The 20120-nt window shown below is 42.6% G+C and overlaps 1 protein-coding gene across 4 annotated transcripts; it reads left to right on the plus strand.

The window, feature by feature from the left end:
• The first annotated feature begins 659 nt into the window (after positions 1-659).
• sec16a (SEC16 homolog A, endoplasmic reticulum export factor) lies at positions 660-18909 on the plus strand. Of its 4 annotated transcripts, none has more exons than XM_005456206.4 (31): positions 660-763; positions 2407-5823; positions 5916-6067; positions 6289-6371; positions 6471-6585; positions 6742-6940; positions 7153-7333; positions 7448-7590; positions 8313-8374; positions 9610-9748; positions 9857-10099; positions 10176-10273; positions 10362-10443; positions 10789-10906; positions 10998-11109; positions 11212-11317; positions 11487-11627; positions 11744-11857; positions 12041-12230; positions 12345-12817; positions 13001-13045; positions 13918-14082; positions 14171-14248; positions 14379-14435; positions 14543-14663; positions 14798-14935; positions 15058-15140; positions 15358-15429; positions 15770-15829; positions 17274-17342; positions 17459-18909. In XM_005456206.4, the coding sequence occupies exons 2-31, from the start codon at positions 2479-2481 to the stop codon at positions 17525-17527; spliced, it is 7053 nt and encodes a 2350-aa protein (XP_005456263.1). In that variant the 5' UTR covers positions 660-763; positions 2407-2478; the 3' UTR covers positions 17528-18909. The 4 variants fall into 4 exon arrangements, with proteins under 4 accessions (XP_005456263.1, XP_013130669.1, XP_003451562.2 ...); XM_013275215.3 differs by having other exon boundaries at positions 15770-15808; XM_005456207.4 differs by having other exon boundaries at positions 671-803.
• Positions 18910-20120: the final 1211 nt, after the last annotated feature.

Genomic DNA, 20120 nt, shown 5'->3' on the forward strand with positions numbered 1-20120 from the left:
TTTTTTATTCTTCTATGTTCTGTATATGTTGCAGAACTGACAATAAGGTTGACTTTGACTTGCTCTGACTTGCTTGACTTGATTTAACGAGACCAAATCCCACTATACTTCAGCTTTAGTTAACGTCTGTAAAAAGTGGAACCAGGTATTTAAACAAACTGTCACTCTATGCCACAATATTCAAGAACAAGTGAAGATCATTTTATTTTGGTGGCTCATTCCTACCTACTCTGCCAATAAGGAGCAAGTGGATTTCAGGTTGATGATACGATAGTGCTCCCCAGTGGACAAATACCCGTTTTGCATGCTTTAATTGCACACTGAGTGGTACAAATAGTCTATTATGATAGTCTATTATAATGCCTCACGCAACACGAGCGGCCTGTTATACTCTTTTATTGCACACATAGCTTAGCATGAACTTGATATATCATAGGATATGTTATTATTAGAATCTGAATTCCCTATTTATTCCCCTTTAAACACATTAAACACATTAAAATTGTGTTGCAGTTTCCATGTTCAAGTCAAACACGACTGTGTGGTGTTTTCAGTATGGCATTGTCGTCAAAATACCATATTTCAATTAATTTTGCACTTAAATAGAATCGGATGATAAATATACGGAAAGGGTATTTAATAAACCCCGCCCTCTTGCGACGCAGTCGTTGTTTGGCCCGTGACGCTGCTTGTACACGTAGCCTAGTAGGATGTGTTCATTGAAGATGGTGGCGGTGTGTCACACTCACTGTCCAGCATACTTGTAAGAATTTATTCATTTCTGTACACATTTCCGACAGCGGGTAAGAGTGTATCTGCAACACAACTAACAATGTTTTACTCTAGGTGTTTTAATAGGGTATATGTGGCAGGCACGGAACTGTTACCTTGTGATTAGCGCAGGCTAGTTAGCCAGGAATGCTAAGTAAGCAGCAGTGCTAATGCTAGCTGACCAGGCTGTGAACCTGTTAAATTATGCTCGACGAGTGGCCAGTGACCTGTAACTTATCTCTGTGTAACCATGTCAATGTTGAGTTTGTGCCGAAATTTTACGCCTTTCGTGACTCACAGAACTGCTGGTGTAAGGGCAAATTCGGGCAGACTTTAGGTGTTAGTGATTTGCTGGCTCCGGCGTTTGGGACATACGGAGCACCGAACGGTTCCCGTTAGCTGTTGTACCAATCACCGGACCTTTTCCCGACTGTCGCTTAATGTGTAACACTATCTTAATGTCGTGCCAGACCAAAGAGATTTAGCAGCCATCTATATTGGAACAACTGGCAAATAGTGATAAGAAGTAGGGAGCGTGTGTCTAACAACGCTAACTTTGTGACTTTTCTAAGTTGGCAGATCTGCGGTGCTAACGATACGAAGCTTAAGAGGGTGCAACGGCTCTTGGTTAAATTTATATCCCAGAGCGCCGGGAAGATCCGGGATCTCCCCGGTAGAGCCCGTCTGGCCAAATGTACTTCCCTACGTTACATTAGTTCCGTGTCTTCTTTCTCTCCAAATCTAGCATTTGAAATACTTATTGACAGGCCGTGTTAGCTTGACTCAACTTCCTACTGAGACACGCTCAGTATCTCTGTTTGACAAATAATATACATGGCCTTGATCTTAATGCTACGTATTACATTTGTAGTGGCGTGATTTAAATGACTGTCGACTATTAACTTTTGCATTTCAACTGAGAAAGCTGTACACATGTTGTACAAGGGTAGTGGCACGACTCATGTGACCAGTTAATGCTAAGTGTAAATAATTTTAATCATAGCTTCCACCCCTGTTTGGCTGATTTCATCCTTACCTGAACTCAAGAAACAACTGTAGATGAAATGGCACTGTGGTCTCTTGTCAGTAGAGCAGTTCAGTTTGACTTTCTGCTAAAAGCTGCATTTGACGCAAAAGCAGGTGCTTTTTTTTTTTTTTTTTTTTTAAAGAAACAATTTAGCTACTCAACTTTGCAGCCTCCATGAGATCTGTGATGTTAACTTAAGTTTCCTGTTTTTGTTTATTTTTTAAGGAAATTTTCATAAATTTCATATATTATATTTTCCTCACCTGGGTGATATACACTATACAAGTGTATAGACTTACATCAGTGCTTTGGTTCATAATATATTACCAGTAAGATGACTATCAAATGCTCTACAGACCATTTAATTAACAGTAGATAATATACTAGTATACCAAGTATGCATTACAGTAAATCAGGTGTGTTGTATTGAATTGAGCACTGTATGTATTTACCCACCACAGCATCTTGAGGGCTGATGTAGAACTTGCCACGTTGTACGTTTGGTTTGAATAGGACCACAGGCTAAAACGCAAACAAAGGTGTGGTAAAGTATCCCAAAGAGGCAGGGTTTTTTTGTTAATCACTTCCTCTTTCTTGTCTCTATTCAGCTACGCCTGACTTCAGTCTTCAGTGAGATCTCTTAGAGTGACCTGGTCCTCGGACCTGTTAACTCCGCGGACATGCAGCCCCCTCCCCGGACTGGACCACCAGGAGCATCTGGCCCTCCTCCTTCTGGGCCCAATATGTTCCGCAGGACCAGGCCTTACAAGCATGCTGCTGCAGCTCCTGCCACAATGCCTCCTGTTGCTCAACCCATGACAGACCCTTTTGCTTTTAGTAGAGCTCCTCCCCCTATGGCTGCAGGTGGCCTCCCAACAGTATCTAACAGCAACCCTGCACCAGTGCAAACACCGTCTAATGCCATGTACCATCAACCTGGCTCAGGGCTGCCTCCGCAACCACAGACACTGGAGGGTGCCACAGGTGCTGCTTCTGGAGTGACCCTGTTTAACCCTCACAGTACCCCACCCCTTGGTCCAACTGGATACATATCCTCACATAATGAACAGGGATATTTTAATTCAAGAGAACAGATACCATCCGCATCCACAGAGTCAGCACCTATGGCTACAGCCTCAGAACCTAGTCAGACACCTTTGAACCCTGAATTTCAAGGACAGTCTGGTCCTCTGCCAGTGCCCTTCCAGCCACTGCCACCGGTCACCACCTCCTCTTCCCAGTGGGCCCCTGATCACGGAAGTCGCCCCCCATCAGTTCAGAACTATTTCCAGCCTACTAGTGACCCTGTACCACAGCCATTTAATATGCCTCTACAAACCCAGATGTACCCCTCCCACAGCCCATCACCCCTTCACAACACCCCTACCCCTCCGACCCAACCTGCACATCTTCAGAATCAGGCTTCACTTCCTTTTCAAAATCCATTAAAACCTCCTACTTCTCAGTGGCCAGACCCAAATGGTCCCCAACAGCATAATTCCCATTTCCAAACACAGAGTTACTTCAGTCAGAGCTCTGCTGCACCAGATCCGTGGTTTAACCAGCCCCCACAGGACTCGGGCTACCATCAAATGGGTACTGGTATGGGTCATCCTCAGCCCCTTCTTGACGCCGCTGGATCTCAGCCTGCAACCAGTACTGGGCCTGGGCCTGGGGCTGGGCCTAGTTCTAGTTCTAGTACTGTCCCAGCCCCACTTCCACATTCCCAGGAATCTGGTACACTTTCAATGTTCTTCAAAGACAATGATGTGGAAAATGAGGAAATGTTGTCTGGAGAGAGAAATAAGGCAGTAAATGGTATTGCTGGAACTTTTCAACTTCACAGCAACCAGCAGTCACACAGTAGTCATGCAGATGTTTCTTCGGATTACCAAGGAGCTTTTCTTCAAGATCACTCACAACTACCTTACATGATCGATGGCAATCAACCATCACAGGGAAATGCTCAGAAGCCATCTGATTCACAGTTTGACCATGTAGAGAATTTGGAGTGTGTTCCAAACCAAGAAGTATTACCCAGTGAAATCCATAGTAGTCCTGCTTCTACTGCACCCCACAGTGCTGAGCAGTTTGAAACTGGACCCAACCTGGAGACTCCAGATTCAATTCCCAGACCAATGAGATCTGCCAGTGTGTCGTCCAACTACAGCAACATGAGCCATGGGAGTGGAACAGGTACTCGTCGACACCAGGGAGTGGTGGGCACCTTTATTCAACAGGAAAGCTCACGACTCTCTGATGATCCTAATCAGCCTGTTGCTGCTGCGGCTGCTGCAGCTGGAGGCTACTTTGAACAGATTGACACTTCTCCAGCTGGAGATGTGGGTGTTCAGCAGAGTTCCCTGGAGCAAATGTGGCCCCCCACGCCTAGCCCTCCCAAACCAACCGGTATTTTTCAGGCCAGTGCTAACAGCTCTTTCGAACCTGTGCGCTCACATGGGGTCGGGGTGCGTCCCGCTGAGATTGACAGGGCTAAAATGGTAGCAGAAGGGGGTGCAGATTGTGCACCAGGTAATATGGAGCAGCCACCAGACAATATGGAAAATGTTTATGGCTCAGGGCACCCTCTGCCTGCAGGTGCTGGAGGTGGCGTACCTCCTTTGACACACCCAGTGGTCTATTCTCACTCTCGACCTTCATCCCGTGCTCATGGAGTTAATCAGCCCTGTGAGAGTCCTGCCACTACTCTGTGGGCTCAGAATGATCCTACGACCTTGGGCGCAAACATCCTCCTCGCCCCTGCTGCCCCAATAGTTCTTGCCCCATTACGAGAGCCAAGTGCTGATGTTATCCAACCTCCAGAGGATGGTCCACTGGACCTGCAGCCCTCCCAAAGAACCCAGCCACCTTCGCATCAGCACTCAGAGAATCTAGAGAACCCGCCAAAGGTGAGTGAGGCAGAGCCAAGTGACTCTCAAGGCAACCTGGGCTATGCATCTCTCCTTGTGTCTGGCTCGCTTCACCAACCTGTTTTCATTGCCCCGCCAGTGTCCAATTACAGTGTGATTCCCCCTAGTACCGTTCCTCAAGCAGCCACTCAAAGTAGCCTTAGGGAAACTACCCCACCTGTGAGATTGATTGCACAGGGGCAGGGTCCCACTACCTCCCAACCAGCTTCATTAACATGTAATCAAAATCCACTTTTTTCTCCTGGAATCCTGAGTTTCAATGTTTCGGCTTCTAATCAGAGTCCGCTCAATCTGACTCGAGACAACACAGCAGCTACGACATCAGAAATCACAGCGTCGCCGCATCCCCAGCCTGTCCGCCCTCCTCTTTCAAGGGGCCAATCAGTGGCTGGAGAGAGAAACTCTGCTCTCCAAGTTAATCTGCAAACTTCTCTTGTGAATGATCCTTCCTCTAATCATAATCAGCCATCAAATTATGAACTGCTTGATTTTTCTATGCACCAATCACAAGCCCAGAGCCAGGCTTCTGGGCACCCTTCCTCTCTTCACGAGTCTCCACAATCTAGTAATGGATTTTACCTACAGGTCACCAAAGATGCTCTAAAAGTGGAAGGGAATGCCTCTGTCCAGACTCCAACTTCTTCATCTACCACACAGGTACCACCAGCACCCTCTCAAACAGCTCCAAACACCCAGCAGCCTGCAGCAGAACCTCCTAAGGCATTAGATTCTCAGGCTGCACAGCACGGACAAAAAGATGCTCCTCCTGTTACAGCGAGTGGAGCACAACCCCCCAGTTCCCAGTATCCTGCTCCAATACAGGGGCCATCTGCAGGAAATGCTCCTCCTCCTGCTAGTACATACCCTCCCGGGCCCCAAGGTCCTCCAGGGGCTCCACAGACGACTCCTGCGGAGCCACCTCGCCCACCGTCCTCTGCAGGAAGCCATCAAGGCTATGGGCCTCCACCAGCACCGGGTCAGATGTATAGTGGCTATTATAATAATTATGGAGACTACCCAGATAGCAGAGCACCATATCCTTCTGGCCAGTACCCACCTCCATCTGGGGATCCTAGAGCACAGCCGTATTATCAAGTAAGTATAAGGTGTCCTTTTATTTAACCTAGCATGTGAATACTTATTTCCCAATTTCTATAAAGTCCTATATTGGTGCTCTTATCTCTTAGGCTGGGCCATACAGGAACAGAGTAGATCCTTGGTATGGCAGATATGAGGGGCAGACCCAAAGTTATCGTGATCCAAACTACCAGTACAGAGAGCCTCAACCAGAGCGTCCTAACTCTAGAGCCAGCCAGTACTCTGACAGGCCATCATCCAGGTTAGTGAAACTCACAAGATGACTTGCATGGTGTGTACTGTCTTTTCATGTGTTTCTGATTTATAAATTGAGTTTTTAAGTATCTTAAGAGGGTTTTGCAAGTTAAAGAATCGCCTGCCGTGATGTTGGTTTTGTTGGATGTAAAAAATCTGTGTTAATACATTGTACTACTTCATTCACCATTACCTTATCTTTGATTTTTTTTTTTCTCTCCCCTTAAGGCAAGGCTATCACGAGGATTACCACAGAGCAAACCAAAGTGCCTATAGTGATTATTATGCAAATTATGCCAAGTACTTTGGAGGTATGGCTCATAGTGTTGAAAGTTTTGAATATTTATTTGTTTTGTTTTTTTCTTAATTCATATCTCTCCCTGTCTCCGTTTCATATTTTCTGCGTAAAGGATACTATGGACACTATGACCCCAGATATAGAGGATACTATGACCAGTCCTACTGGGGTTACGATGACAGCAGAAGGGGAGACAGCTACAGCAATCAATCTATGTATCCTACCAGGTATGCAGAGAATACTGTTTGCACATCATGGAGTTGTTATAATATTAATGTACATTTACAGTGAGTAATAAAAGGCACTGTAAGAAGTGTTATTGTTCATGCGTGTCTCATGGGAAAAAGAAAATCTAAATTCAGTTTACAACATTTCACTCACAGGAAAACTGGCTATGAGGACCAGTGGCAGTACTATCCTGGTTACGATGCCAGCTTTGATGAGGACTACCGTCGTCAGGGAGATGCTTATGGTGATGACTTTGACCGGCGCAGTGTCCACAGTGAACAGTCAGTCCACAGCGTACACAGCTCCCACAGTCACCACAGCAGACGGAGTAGCTTCAGCTCACGATCGCAACAGGCAATCTTTTTTTTTTTTTCCTCATATGCCTCACAAGTATTCTGTGTATGCAGTTATCTGGCTGAACCACAAATGGAGACCTGGCCAAAATTTCTGAGTAATTACTGTAGAAATATTGTTAAAGCAAAACTTAATTTACAAATTCTTTTTCCATGTATTTTTTTTATAATGTTTTGTTTGCATTATAAATAATAATTCTCTCTCTGTTGCAGAGTCAAGTGTACAGGAGCCAGCCTGACTTGGTGTCAGCAGCATATGACAACACATCATCCACTCTGGCTGTGGATTACTCCTATGGGCAGTACCCAGATCAGACTGATGCATCTCACAACTATAGCCAGTACTATCCCTCTGGGTATACCACCGAAAGCACCTGGATCGCCCCTGAGCAGCGTAAGTGCTGCATCACTCTTTGAAGCAGTTTTCATTTATAAGCCAATCCCAAATTGCCAGCTGGGTCCTTAGCTGAGTTGAGTGGTCTGATTCTCTTTGTTTTTTCCCCTCTAGCTCCTCCTCGTCCTGCAACCCCAGAAAAGTTCACCATACCACACCGCTGTGCTCGTTTTGGACCTGGTGGACACCTTGTTCAGGTTCTGCCAAATCTGCCCTCAGCAGGACAGCCTGCTCTAGTTGATATCCACAACCTGGAGGTATGGCTTTAACAGACCATATTTCATTGATATATTGTTTTGTTTTTTGGTTGGCTTTTTTTGTTTGTTTATTTTGGGTCTTTTGGAAGATGTTCCTGAGACTGTATTACTCCGGTTTCAATAAACCTAGCAAAATAAGCAGCACTAAAACTAATGAGCTGTTTGTCTTTTAAGGAAAAAATTCTTCCTTTTTTTTCTATTTTCCATTATTTATCTCATTAAGATTATGGCGGATTTACTTTAGCAGACACAAAATGTTAAATGTACAACACTAAATGATCTGAAATCACTGACACTTAAAGACCACTAGATTGTATGGGTTGATTCACACAGCTTTTCCCATAAAGTAGGAAAGAGACGAGATGTCTGCTCATAATCCCAGTAATACTGACCAATAACCTTTGAGCAGTATGCAGGTAAACATCCTGTGCGAAGAGCAAAAGAGAGATTGCATTAGCTAAAATGCAGTCTCAAAACCATCAGCTGTTGTCTAACAGTGATTTAACTTCTTGTTAATTTGAATTTATCTTCATTCATAAACAATGACTAGCAGATGGAACAGTATTGATGATATCCATTATCTTCTGATAGAAGCCCTGAAGTAACTGTTAGCATTTGCCCGTAAACTTACACTGAATGCTTCTGTGGATTTTTGGGAATATATATGACCATAATCTGAAGGACATTTGAAGAATTATTATATCCTGTGCCTGTATTTTTAGACCATGCTGCAGGATACCACTGATCAGGCAGAACTGCGAGCTTTCCCTGGACCTCTTGTCAAGTAAGGGAATTCTACCTTCTTTGTGTTAAGATGTATGTAACCTACTGCACAAGTGTCGGGGGGGCGGGCTACACGCAGGTGGAAAAGAGGGGAGTAGAAGTTTGGAGGGTTGGTTTTTCGGTGGTTGTGCAAAGGAAGGCGACCATTAATGTTGGAGTTCTAATGTCAATTGTCTGATTATTGGACTAACATTGAAAGCTGAATGCTCTGAGAGATACGAAGAGCCCTTCGCAAACAGCTGCAAACCATTGATGACAAATATGAAATGAGGGACGAAGTCTATTATAAAAGGACAGACTGTCATGAGTGGAAAGGTCCAGATGTGGTCATTGGCCAAGATGGTGTAGTAATATTTGTCAGGCATGGAGGAACCTATGTCAGAGTACACCAGTCTAGGCTCAGAAAAGTGGATGAATCACAAGTGAAAATGGAAGAAACTGAGAAGGAAAATCAGATTAAAACAGATGAAAATCTTTTGAAGACCCCAGCAGTGGCAATTGGTGAGGAACACGATTTTTGAAAGCAAAAGTGAGGAGATGGCATCAACAAAAAATGAACCGCTTGGTACTACAGAAAACAGTCCTTCTGTGATCCAGCACATGCTAGTGAAAGAGGTCCTACACTGTCCCACTCAGCCACAGATATAGAAGGACCAAAACTTAAAGTTTTGAAAGGTCGTTTTATTGTCCAAACTGAAAGCTTAACTCTGGGGTGAACAAATGCCAAAATAGCAAACATTCAAAAAGGGAGGTGCTACCTAAAACCTAGGTGAAACAAAAACCAAACAAACGAGAGGTGCTACCCCTAACTCCCTAACTGAATAAACAGGAGAAAACGGTGCACCTATTTACATGTGATCCATAATCTATTTACAAAGCTCAATAATCAGGAAAGCACAAAAATCACAGAGGGTTTTGGAGGCCAAGGTCGGGTCTGCTGCTGCTGTCAGTTGCTTCCCCGGGAGAACTGCTGGTGAGGGATTTTCAAAGCAGCCACATGATCAGGAAGCCAATCAGCAGCAGCCAGCTTTCCAATTAGGAAGAACCTGGAGAGCCTCTTAAAGACACAGACAGGAAAAAAAACAAAAAAAAAACAGCCACCAGGATTCAACTTATGGCCAGGGCCATAACAGCATTTAAATATATCTAATTCCTAGCCAGAGCCTAAAGCTCCCTATTTATATTGAATGCATCATTGACTGCTTTTCTGTTTTAATATTCCATCTTGTCCATCAGGGAAGAGACTCACAAGGTGGACGTGATTAAATTCTCCCAGAACAAAGCATTGGAGTGTTCCCGTGATAACAACCTCTTAGACAGAGACTCTGCCCGCCTTCTCTGGGACTTCATCATGCTGCTATGTAGACAGAATGGGGTAAGACTGTGCAGGCACCACTAAACTTACCATACATTGAAATGAAGGCAAGACTGTGGCTTTTCACATTTGCTTGAGACAACGTTTTAATTTGTACTGTTTCCTCAGACTGTTGTGGGCACAGATATTGCTGACCTCTTGCTGAAGGAGCATCGCTCTGTCTGGCTTCCCGGCAAGAGTCCTAATGAAGCCAACTTGATTGATTTTAATAACGAGCCACTGGCGAGAGCTGAGGAAGAGCCTGGAGCCGGACCGCTGTCTCTACTGTCGGACACTTTCATGACTGTCCCAGAAAATTTCGGCAAAGAAACAGAACGCTTCAGGGAGCTGCTGCTGTTTGGCCGAAAGAAGGTAAAATTGTACATAAGAAATGCAGTATGAGGTATTAACTTGCAAGATTTTAAATACCTGAACTTTGTTGAATTAGGATGCACTAGAAGCAGCCATGAAGGGAGGTCTCTGGGGCCATGCCCTGCTATTGGCCAGTAAGATGGACAACAGGACTCATGCCCGAGTCATGACGAGGTAAAGAATCAGATGTGGGAATAATTAACTTTGGTCCTATTTGTTCTATGATTGTTATTATATTATTTTGTGTGTCTTTGTTGTGTAGGTTTGCTAACAGTTTGCCCATAAACGACCCTCTTCAGACAGTATACCAGCTGATGTCGGGGAGGATGCCTGCGTCAGCCACCGTAAGTGTTGTTTACCCTCCTTAAGCCAAACACACTGGAAGTGTTTCACAGTCACTTGTGGACTGGCTCTGGTTGCCTAGATGACGCTCTAATGTATTTACTAGCAGGCCATATATCAATCAATGGTATCCTTCACTCTCATTGGTAGTCTTTTCAGTCACTTGCCTGAAAGCTTATTGCAGGTCCTACCCACTTCACCTGTAGTCACTCGAAGGTGCCAAATATCATTCACTTTCTCTGGTTGCAATAAATCGCTTCCAGTATGTACTGTAGCTTTAGACACTTGCTTTAAAAAAAAGGCGTGTTTATTTTGCCCTGGCTAACATATGTCTTGTTCCCACACAGTGCTGCGGGGAGGAGAAGTGGGGAGACTGGCGTCCTCATTTGGCCATGGTGCTGTCAAACCTCACACACACCCTGGATTTGGATACTCGCACAATTACCACCATGGGCGACACACTTGGTAGGGTTTTGTCAAGAATTCAGTAATCAAGAGCGCTGGCAACAAACGTGCACCCTTAAACTCTGTCTGCACTCATATTGTCTCATGCCAGCTTCGAAGGGCCTGGTTGATGCAGCACACTTCTGCTATTTGATGGCTCAAGTTGGTCTTGGCGTTTTCACAAAGAAGAGCACCAAGATGGTCCTGATTGGCTCCAACCACAGGTTAATGCAATAACCACACCCACATAGCTCCAAGATGTTATATTTAAAAGTCCTCACATTTTATAGAAAACATCATGTGTAACCTCATCTTTGTTTTTTCAGTTTGCCCTTTTCTCAATTTGCGACTAATGAAGCAATCCAAAGGACTGAAGCCTATGAGTATGCTCAGTCTCTAGGCTCCCAACCTTGTTCACTGCCCAATTTTCAAGTGAGTTTTTTTTTTTTTTTTTTTTTTTTTTTTTAAACCAGTTGACAAACCAATAAATAATATGTATAAACCAAGAACTTTATACATGACTGCAATATTTACAGTGAAGTTTATCATGTTATATTACTAAGAAGTATAACTCTCTTCTGTTCTTCTTGTCTCTCATTAGGTGTTTAAATTGATCTATGCATGCCGCTTGGCTGAGGCAGGCTTGAGCGCTCAGGCCTTCCATTACTGTGAAGTTATCTCGAAGACCGTCCTCATGCAGCCTTCTTACTACTCCCCCGTTTTCATCAGTCAGATCATACAGGTATCCACTCGTTCTCCTCCTCCTCTTTAGCTGTGTTTTTTGCCTAAATACAGTCACTTAAATACTTTGCAGCATTGCATTCAGCCAAAGGTTACTGTAACACTGTTTGCCAACAGATGTCTGAAAAGCTGCGGTTCTTCGATCCACAACTGAAGGAGAAGCCAGAGCAGGAGTTGTTCATTGAGCCGGAATGGCTGATTCGCCTGAGACAGCTGGATGGACAGATCAAAGTGAGGAGAAGGAAAAACATTGTACTTTAGTTCTGTTGAGACATAAGCAGTTGTCATATAGGGAGGTTGTGTAAACTTTACTTCTGAATAAAAAAAAAAAAAAATTAGGCTGTGTATAATTATGTGAACAATTTTAACAGTTTGTATCAATAAAACAAATGATTGATGCTTTGTGTTTCTTAGACGGGTCTGATTACGTACAATGCAGACAGAACAACTCCGACACAGTTTGAGTGCAGCAGCCCCAGCTCTGACTTGGACCATCCGAGCCCACCAAACGGCATGTCGCTAGATAACCCAGCCCCTGATAACCCACTCATGAGCTCATTACTGCCTGGGTCTCCACCACAGGGAGTCCAATTGATGCCTCCAGGTTTGTTTGGGGTTTTTTTTTTTTTTTTAGGGGCCTTTGGAGCATTTTTTATTTATCTGAAATCTCAGGCACATTTAAAACATGTCAAATCTCATCTGTTGTGTTCTCTTTTAGCTCCCACTTCCATTCTCCAAGATGGAATGGCTCCTCCTCAGTTCTCACCTTCCAGTGATGTGCCCCAGTACTATCCGGTCCCCCCTAGCGGACCACAAGCCCAGATTGCCTTCCCAAACTATCCCCCACAGGATCCTGGCTTTGCCCCTCCCACTTTCCAACCTCAACCTGAGCAGTCAGATATGTATCCAGGAGCCCATCAGCAGCAATGTCCCCCTCATCAAGTGACCCAAATGTCACCACACATGCACCCTCAGATGCCCCATTCACCTATACATCCACCAGCCCAGATGGCTCAGCACATGCCTCCGCACATGCCTCCGCACATGCCCCCTTCTCCTGGGCACATGCCACCTGTAGAACAGCCACCGCGGTCACCAGTAGAGATGCCGAACATCCAATCAATGCCATCCTCACCACGTAGGACCTCACTGACTCCTCAGAAGGACTTCTATGATCAGATGGCTAAGATGGTCAGTATCTGCTAATGTGAATATCTTTTCTTTCTTTCTTTTTTTTGTAAAGAGCCTTATACATTGTTTTTGGTAAAGTTATAATTGTTTTATATGCATTTTGTTTAAAAAAAAAAAAAGGAAAAAAAAAAAAGTCAAAAACATTCTATAAAGTCTTAGTGTGTTATCTTTATGGTTCTGCAGGGTCACGGGAGACCTCGGACTACTTCACAATCGTCATTGCATTTGGTATGTTTGTATTTTAACTGCTATCATATGTAATTCTATTTAATTTGTCCAGTTCTAGTGTATATTAGTCATTATCAGAACTGAAAATGAGCAATAAAAGACTGGCTGTCTTTGCATATCCGCTCAGAAACAAGGCAACGCTGCTAATTGTATACAAGACATTATTTTTAGGTTGGCTTTAGATTTTTTTTAAATGTCCCTAAATCACTACAGTTTGCTTGAAAAGTAGGCCTGATGACAGTTTTTAAAAACTAAGATGAAGATCAAGTGATTATACCAAAGTTAAAACCTGCTGTCTGGATTTCCCAGAATGTGGCTTTTGCTGCTAGGTTTGCTTTGTTACTTCTAATATTCTCATTTAACAAAAAAAAAAATCTGATTTGGCTCATTATCTGCAGTGGAGTAAATGTTTTCGCCAAGACATCCTGGACAAACTTAAATCTAAGCCTACAAGTAGTTTTATTCTGACATACCCCATCTATTTAACAATAGATTTTTAGAATGGTGTAGAATAGCCCTTTATTGTCATTGTACAGGTATAACTAAATTGTGGGTGCTTCACACCAACTGTGCAGGAATACAATAGAAATATTAAGACAGAACAAATAAATAGCAAACAGGAGGAAAGTATAGAGGCACACATTAAAAACACATTTAGATTTTCTTGTTGGGAAATTAGAAATTAATCAATGTTTTGATGTTTTACTTGTATGTGTTTGCATAAAACAGATAAAAAGATATCAGGAATCAAGTCAGTATTTATAAAACACAATCTCTGTGTAATAAGTTAAAAAAAAATTATATGATGATTAAAAGAGGCAGTATCTGGAGGTCTATGCATTTCATTTATATCTGTATTTTCTGTCATCCAGTCATCAGGACGCCGCTCCCGTACCACCTCGGAGTCTTCTACTCACTCTGGTGGAAGAGAGCGGAGCAACTCAACTGTGGTGCAAGCCTCTCCACCTCCACCCTCAATCCCCGAGCAGCCCATTAAAGAAGAGGCCAAGAAAGTCAAGAAGGACTCTCCAAAAAAGGTTCAGTTTCACATACTGGCTCTCACATTTTCAGTATGCATTGTGGTCACTGTGCTAAGTAGAATGCTTATTATCTTTTCACACACAGAAAGGGGTTGGCTGGCTGGGTTGGATCATTGGGAAAGGAAAGAATGAAGCTCACTTGCCGGATGATAAAAATAAGTCTGTAAGTTATAGCTGTTACACTTTCACCTTTTTTTTTTTTTTTTTTTTTCTTGTTTACGTTACCTGTTCTACAAATTTCATACACTTGTTTGTACATGCGGCCAATATGAGAGTACTGTGATCTTTGTCAGATTGTGTGGGATGAAAAGAAGCAGAGATGGGTCGACTTGAACGAGCCTGAGGAGGAGGTCTGTAAAAATGAAAATGTGTTCTCCAGGCTGGACCTGTAGTGTGCAGAAAGCCTGAAAGTCTTACAAATCGAACACTTCTAATAGTTTTTCTTCTAAACTCTTAGAGCAAGCCACCTCCGCCACCACCCTCTGTCTTCCCCAAGATGCCTCAAGTTCCTGGTCCTGGGGGGCCTCCTGCACCGCCGAGTAGTGGTCCTCCTGTCAACATGTTTTCCAGGAAGGCAGGTGAGATGAGGATTACTCAGAGTGGCTTTTGGCTACACAAACCTCATGCTTCACCTTGCATAATGCATCTAAAAGTAGAAGCATGTCTTCTCTTATACGGCGCTTCTAACTCAGATGTGTTTGTTCCCTCTCAGGCACGAAGAGTAGATACGTGGACGTTTTGAACCCCAGCAGAGCTGCTAAACCTGGCGGTCCAGCTCCTGCTCCAGCGGACATCTTTGCTCCTTTGGCACCAATGCCTATTCCTACAAACCTGTTTGTGCCTAGCTCAGGTGTGTGTCATGTGCGAGATGGCATAATAACTTGTCTTCACCAGCAGCATTTGGTGGCTGTAGAGGATTTTCTGCTTTTAAAGATTGAAATAATTCCATGTTTATTTGTATCCCTGGATTAGCTCCCGATGATCAACAACCTCTGGAAGGCAGTGAAGGAGGCAATCAGGAGCAGAACTCACCAAACACCAGTGCTGGTCCACAGGTATCTCTACTCTTTACTAGTAATCCTCAATATTCTTTATAATCATGAACTTTACTCCTGTTGTTCATTTTTTAAAAGATAAGTGGAAAAAATGCATTAAAAAGACAAAACATATGCGGCATACTGAGAAAGAATATAAGGCAGTCATCATTAAGTACAAAACAACAGCTCTACTCATCCAGACTTCTTCTGTTGCACTTTTTAAAAATCTGTCTAGATGTTCACCCCAATGTTGTTACCACCTGCTCCAGAAGGTCCTCCAGTGCCTGATGGCTCCCATTCTGGAGAGGTAAGCCTAAGCCTCCTGTCATAATGCAACTGAAACATGATGCTCGACTGCCAGTGGCCAATGTGTGCACTTTGTTCTTTGTAATATTAATGTAGGAGCGAAAGAACATGATATTATATGCATGTAGAATTAAAATCTTTCCTCATATTCATGCTAAATGCCTTGATAAATAATACTCTGTTCCATGTGCTGGTCTAATATAATTCTTTCCATGTCTGTTTTTCTATGAACCATGGTTTTATGCTGATTTATTCATTTTCATTCTGAAAACTAATCCAGTGCATGCCAGGTTATTAAAATGGGTTTGTTTGTTTTTTAATTTTCCTCCTGCTGTCTGTAGCTGTCACGTTCTAGTTCAATGAGTTCTTTATCACGCGAAGTGAGTCAGCATTTAAACCAGGTACCTCTAGCTGGGCTTTAAGTTATCCAGTCTCACCCCTGCCTGCCACCCTTCTAGCTCACTCCACATCACTAGTAGCACGCTTCACTGCACCCACCCAAAGCTTCTTTGCCCATTAAAACCTGCCTGTTGTCTTCACCATTACTAACTCAACATATCACAAATGGACAATATAATCGAGTATAGTTGTATAGTTGTTGCCAAAAAAAGTGTTCACACTTCTGTGAAGTAGAAAAGATGAGAATTCTATTAACTTTGGTTATATATTGTTTTTATTGAATGGATTGACTGCAGCAGTCCCAGTCCCATACCTCTAGTTCTCAAAAGATTGTCCTCTCTGTCTAACCTAGTGCTGTTAGCAAGTTAAAAGTATTGAGATTTGGAATGAATTGCCTTGACATCAATTGGAGTGCCATATAATTACACATAAATACAGATTCATGTTATAATGTTGTCTGATGTCTTCAGGTATCATTTAATTTGTTCAGTTATTTGGTTTAAGATTTAGTGCGTGCAAAATTACGTCATCTGATCTAAAAAGGGAAGTCTATATGAAAGTGTCCTAAATCTGCATTCTTTCCCGTGGCCAGCAGGGGGTTAGTCTCTGGTTGCAAGAAAAAAATCTGATTATAAAGTCGATGAGGGGAAAAAAAAATCCTACTTCCCATGTGATTTATGAGCACAGAGTTTTTCATATTGACTTTACAGTTTTACGCAATAGTTTCAATTCTTCTTCAAAACAGCATGATGTATATTTTGGAAAATATGGTCACATATAACAAAATAAAATAAAGTAGCTTGTTTTAGTTTGAAAAAAGAAACAAAAACAAACCTTAAGCTTCCCTTAGTGCTTGGCTTCAATTATCAAGCTAACCTAAGATGATGAACTTGGTAAACGGGTATTCAGGTCCGTTAAGTTGTATTTGTATAGCACTGAATCCCAACAGTTGCCTTAAAGCCCTACAATAATGGAGAGAAAATTCCAAAAATCAGACGCCCCCCCCTATGAGCAAGCATTTGGCGAGTGTGGAAAGGAAAAACTACCTTTTAACAGCAAGAAACCTCCAGTAGAACCAGGCTCAGGACTGGGCAGCATCTGCTGAACTTCATCACTGTTAGCAGTAACATCACTATCTCATTGACTTAAAGATCAAAAGTGAAGTATGCAAGAGACTGTTGCAGGACAGATCCTTTCCTTTTTTGTCATGGGTGCCCACAGCTTCATTAACCCACCCTAAAGCTTGCATGGCTGTGTAACAGTGGTCTGTAATGCTGCCTCGCTGTGTCCTCGTGTCCTTACTGCTTTCTCTCATTTCCTTGGCTTCTATTTAATACTTTGATCAAATCTATTTGTGAGGTGTGTCTTGCTTTCCATCTCTGCTCTAAAGTGATGTTAGTGTGACACTGCACACACACTTAAGTAACTGAACTTGTCTTTGGACAGAGCGATCGAGCCCAGGGGACTGCACCCGCTGGGGGCGTCACCTTTTATAACCCCTCACAGTTTGCACAGGTATGAACTCCAAAGTTTCAAAGGTTTTGCAGTTGTGAGAAACCTTTATAATTTTTTGGGGGGGGTTGCTACTTTTCACCCTACAATCACCTTTCCTTGCTGCTGTTTTTCCTCAGACAAGTGCACCATCAGGAGTACGCTCAGGTCGTTTGGGCGGTCCGCGTCAGTACCCAGTGATGAAGTAAAGAACATCCCACTGAAAGATGCCGACTTGTTGGAAAGCAGAGGATTCTAGCTGAAAGTAAAAGAAGCACATGGACAAACTGCTTTATGTCTTAAGGACCCTTCTTTCTGCCTGTACCTAAGAAGAGCATAATCACAGTATCTGTCATGTCAGAACTCAACCCTTTTTTTTTTTTTCTTTTTTTTTGTTCTCCCCCTCCCCAGTTCAGTAACTATTACTGACTTAAATGTGTTTCTGACACAGGCGTGTTTCCATGAAGGGCTTTTTCTCGCATCCAAATAGAAAACTGACAGTTGAATAATGGAGGCTGATCTGTGGATGCATTCATACAGAAATTGTACATTCATGTAGGTTTGATTTAATGTACAGTAAATGCGTCGATCCTCTAAAGCTACCCGGCTACCGCACAAACGTAACACTGTTAACAGAATGATCATCCCTTGTCTCGATTCTGTCTCAAGTCCAGATGCCTGTGATTGCTTGTATGTGTGACAGGTAGAAGAGCGGCACTTTTTCTGTTTTTAATTCAGATTTTGGACTTTTATGTGCAGCTCTTTGGTGTTCTGTCAACTGGAGACAACGTTTTATGTGAGAATGAATTGTGTCAGTACTGCTTCGTCTGCTATGCCCTTTGCTTTTCCTCAGTCGCCCTTCAGTAATGGAAGCATGATGGATGATGTAGAGAAGAATGAAAGTCTGCAGTGTTAGGATGCTGCGCGTTTCAAATACCTATTTCAATGTCCTCCTGCCCATCAGTTCTTCAATTTTAACGAAGTGTCCGCAGGGTCTTTTCGTCCAAGCGAGCTCGAGTTTCTCTTGCGAGAAACTGAATTATGATCTAATCGAGAGGTGGTCTACAGAACAGCAAGAACCGGGATTCAAACTGCATTTTAAATGTCGCTAAAAATGAATCTATCCAAATATTTGTATATCAGATTGATTGTATTTATGAGATGTAGAAATAAAAGTGTGAGTGTGCGTTTGTGTGTGTAGAGCAACTAATTTTTCTGATACGCTTTGACAAAATGCATTTATGATTGATTGAGATGACAGATTCATATTCTGATCACCTGTATTGGCCGCTTCTGCAAATAAATCTTTATCTACATTGTAAAATGAAAGATAATTGTACTCCAAGTACTTCTTGTCATTTAATTGCTGTGATTTTTTTTTTTTTTTTTTTAAATTCAATCATTTGTCATCCCAATATTTTTTTTTTTTTTTTTTTTTTTTTTTTTTTTTGTAGACAGTTTGATTTTTAACCCCTTTCTCACTTTTGTTTCAGAGAAGCAGTTGTGGTCTCCAGTGTTTTAGACTCCCTCATGTAAAGTTCTCGACAGAAAACTATAAATACAAAAGGTAGAAATGAAAAAAAAAAAAAAATCATAATAAAGGTATTTTTGGCCCTCTGTAGCACTTTGAAAGAGATGTCCTCTGGTTTCATTCATTACATAACAGTTTAGAGTCTCAGGAAAGTATAACTGTCAGCTGGGAATGAAAGCAAAAATACTACCACATTTTGAGGCATATAACTAGCAATGCACTTGCGAACAAAGAAGAATATGGTACTCTAAGCAGCAGTAAATGTGTTTTGTTTTTTTTAACTGGTACACACTGATTCTGCAGTATTGTTTGTGCTGTTGGAAAACAGATACATATGGAAGCCCGTTTCAGTGGCGTTACAATCAGCAAACGTACTCTCGAAAGCGCCAATTTGTTGCGATCCGGTTTTGAGTGCGCATTCCTCTGCGCCATATCCTTCAGGGTAACAAGAAAATGACGTCATTCACGTAGATTACTGATTGGCAGAGCTAACTCAAAATTTCAAATTACTTTTAATAAGTTGAAATTTCAAGAAAGATGATGCGAAATTTCGAGTTATGGATACTTTTGTTTGTGGCGGAAACGAGCTTCTGTAGGATAGATTTAATCACACTGAGAAAGTGAAAAAAATGGGGTGATAGATGTAGTGTATAAATATATATATATATATATATATATATATATATATATATATATATATATGTGTATGTGTGTGTGTGTGTGTGTGTGTGTGTGTGTGTGTGTGTATGAGAGAGATAGGAGGGAAGATGGCCAACTATCGGAGCTGATGACAAAAAGGGATAGAAGTAGAGCAAACTGTCTATACCTGAGGCCTTGGAAACCTCACAAGCCTCACAGCCTTGGCCAGCTGCTTGAAGAAGTATACCAAAGAGATGGAAGGCAGGAGAATGATGGGCTGTACTCCACTGAACCATTCAAGGTGTACTCTCAGTGGCAGAAGAACAGCCCCACCAAGGCTGGAGACAGACCAATACTAGAAGAGCAAAGGGGAGAACAACAATGCTTAGTGGCTAGGGGATCTAAGAGCAGACCACAGCAACCTCCCTGAACAGGATCCAGTAAGCATTACAGTGGCAGACATTCAAAAAAGGGTCTCCAATATGAAGAGTTGGACAGCACCAGCCCCTGACATGATTCGTGCCTACTGGCTAAAGAAGCTGACTGCACTCCATGAACATCTGGCAGCACAAATGAACCAGCTGCTAGTGGATGAGACACACCCAGAATGGCTAACCGAAGGCAGGACAGTT

This window comes from Oreochromis niloticus, linkage group LG7 (genome assembly GCF_001858045.2).
Source record: "Oreochromis niloticus isolate F11D_XX linkage group LG7, O_niloticus_UMD_NMBU, whole genome shotgun sequence".
Taxonomy (NCBI): Eukaryota; Metazoa; Chordata; class Actinopteri; order Cichliformes; family Cichlidae; genus Oreochromis; species Oreochromis niloticus.

Excerpts from the sequence above, each read along its gene's own strand:
- sec16a (XM_005456206.4), top strand. The coding sequence starts at position 2,479 with ATGCAGCCCCCTCCCCGGACTGGACCACCAGGAGCATCTGGCCCTCCT. Across the intron at positions 7,591-8,312 it reads TTGATATCCACAACCTGGAG|ACCATGCTGCAGGATACCAC; the intron begins GTATGGCTTTAA and ends CTGTATTTTTAG. Across the intron at positions 10,444-10,788 it reads GGATGCCTGCGTCAGCCACC|TGCTGCGGGGAGGAGAAGTG; the intron begins GTAAGTGTTGTT and ends GTTCCCACACAG.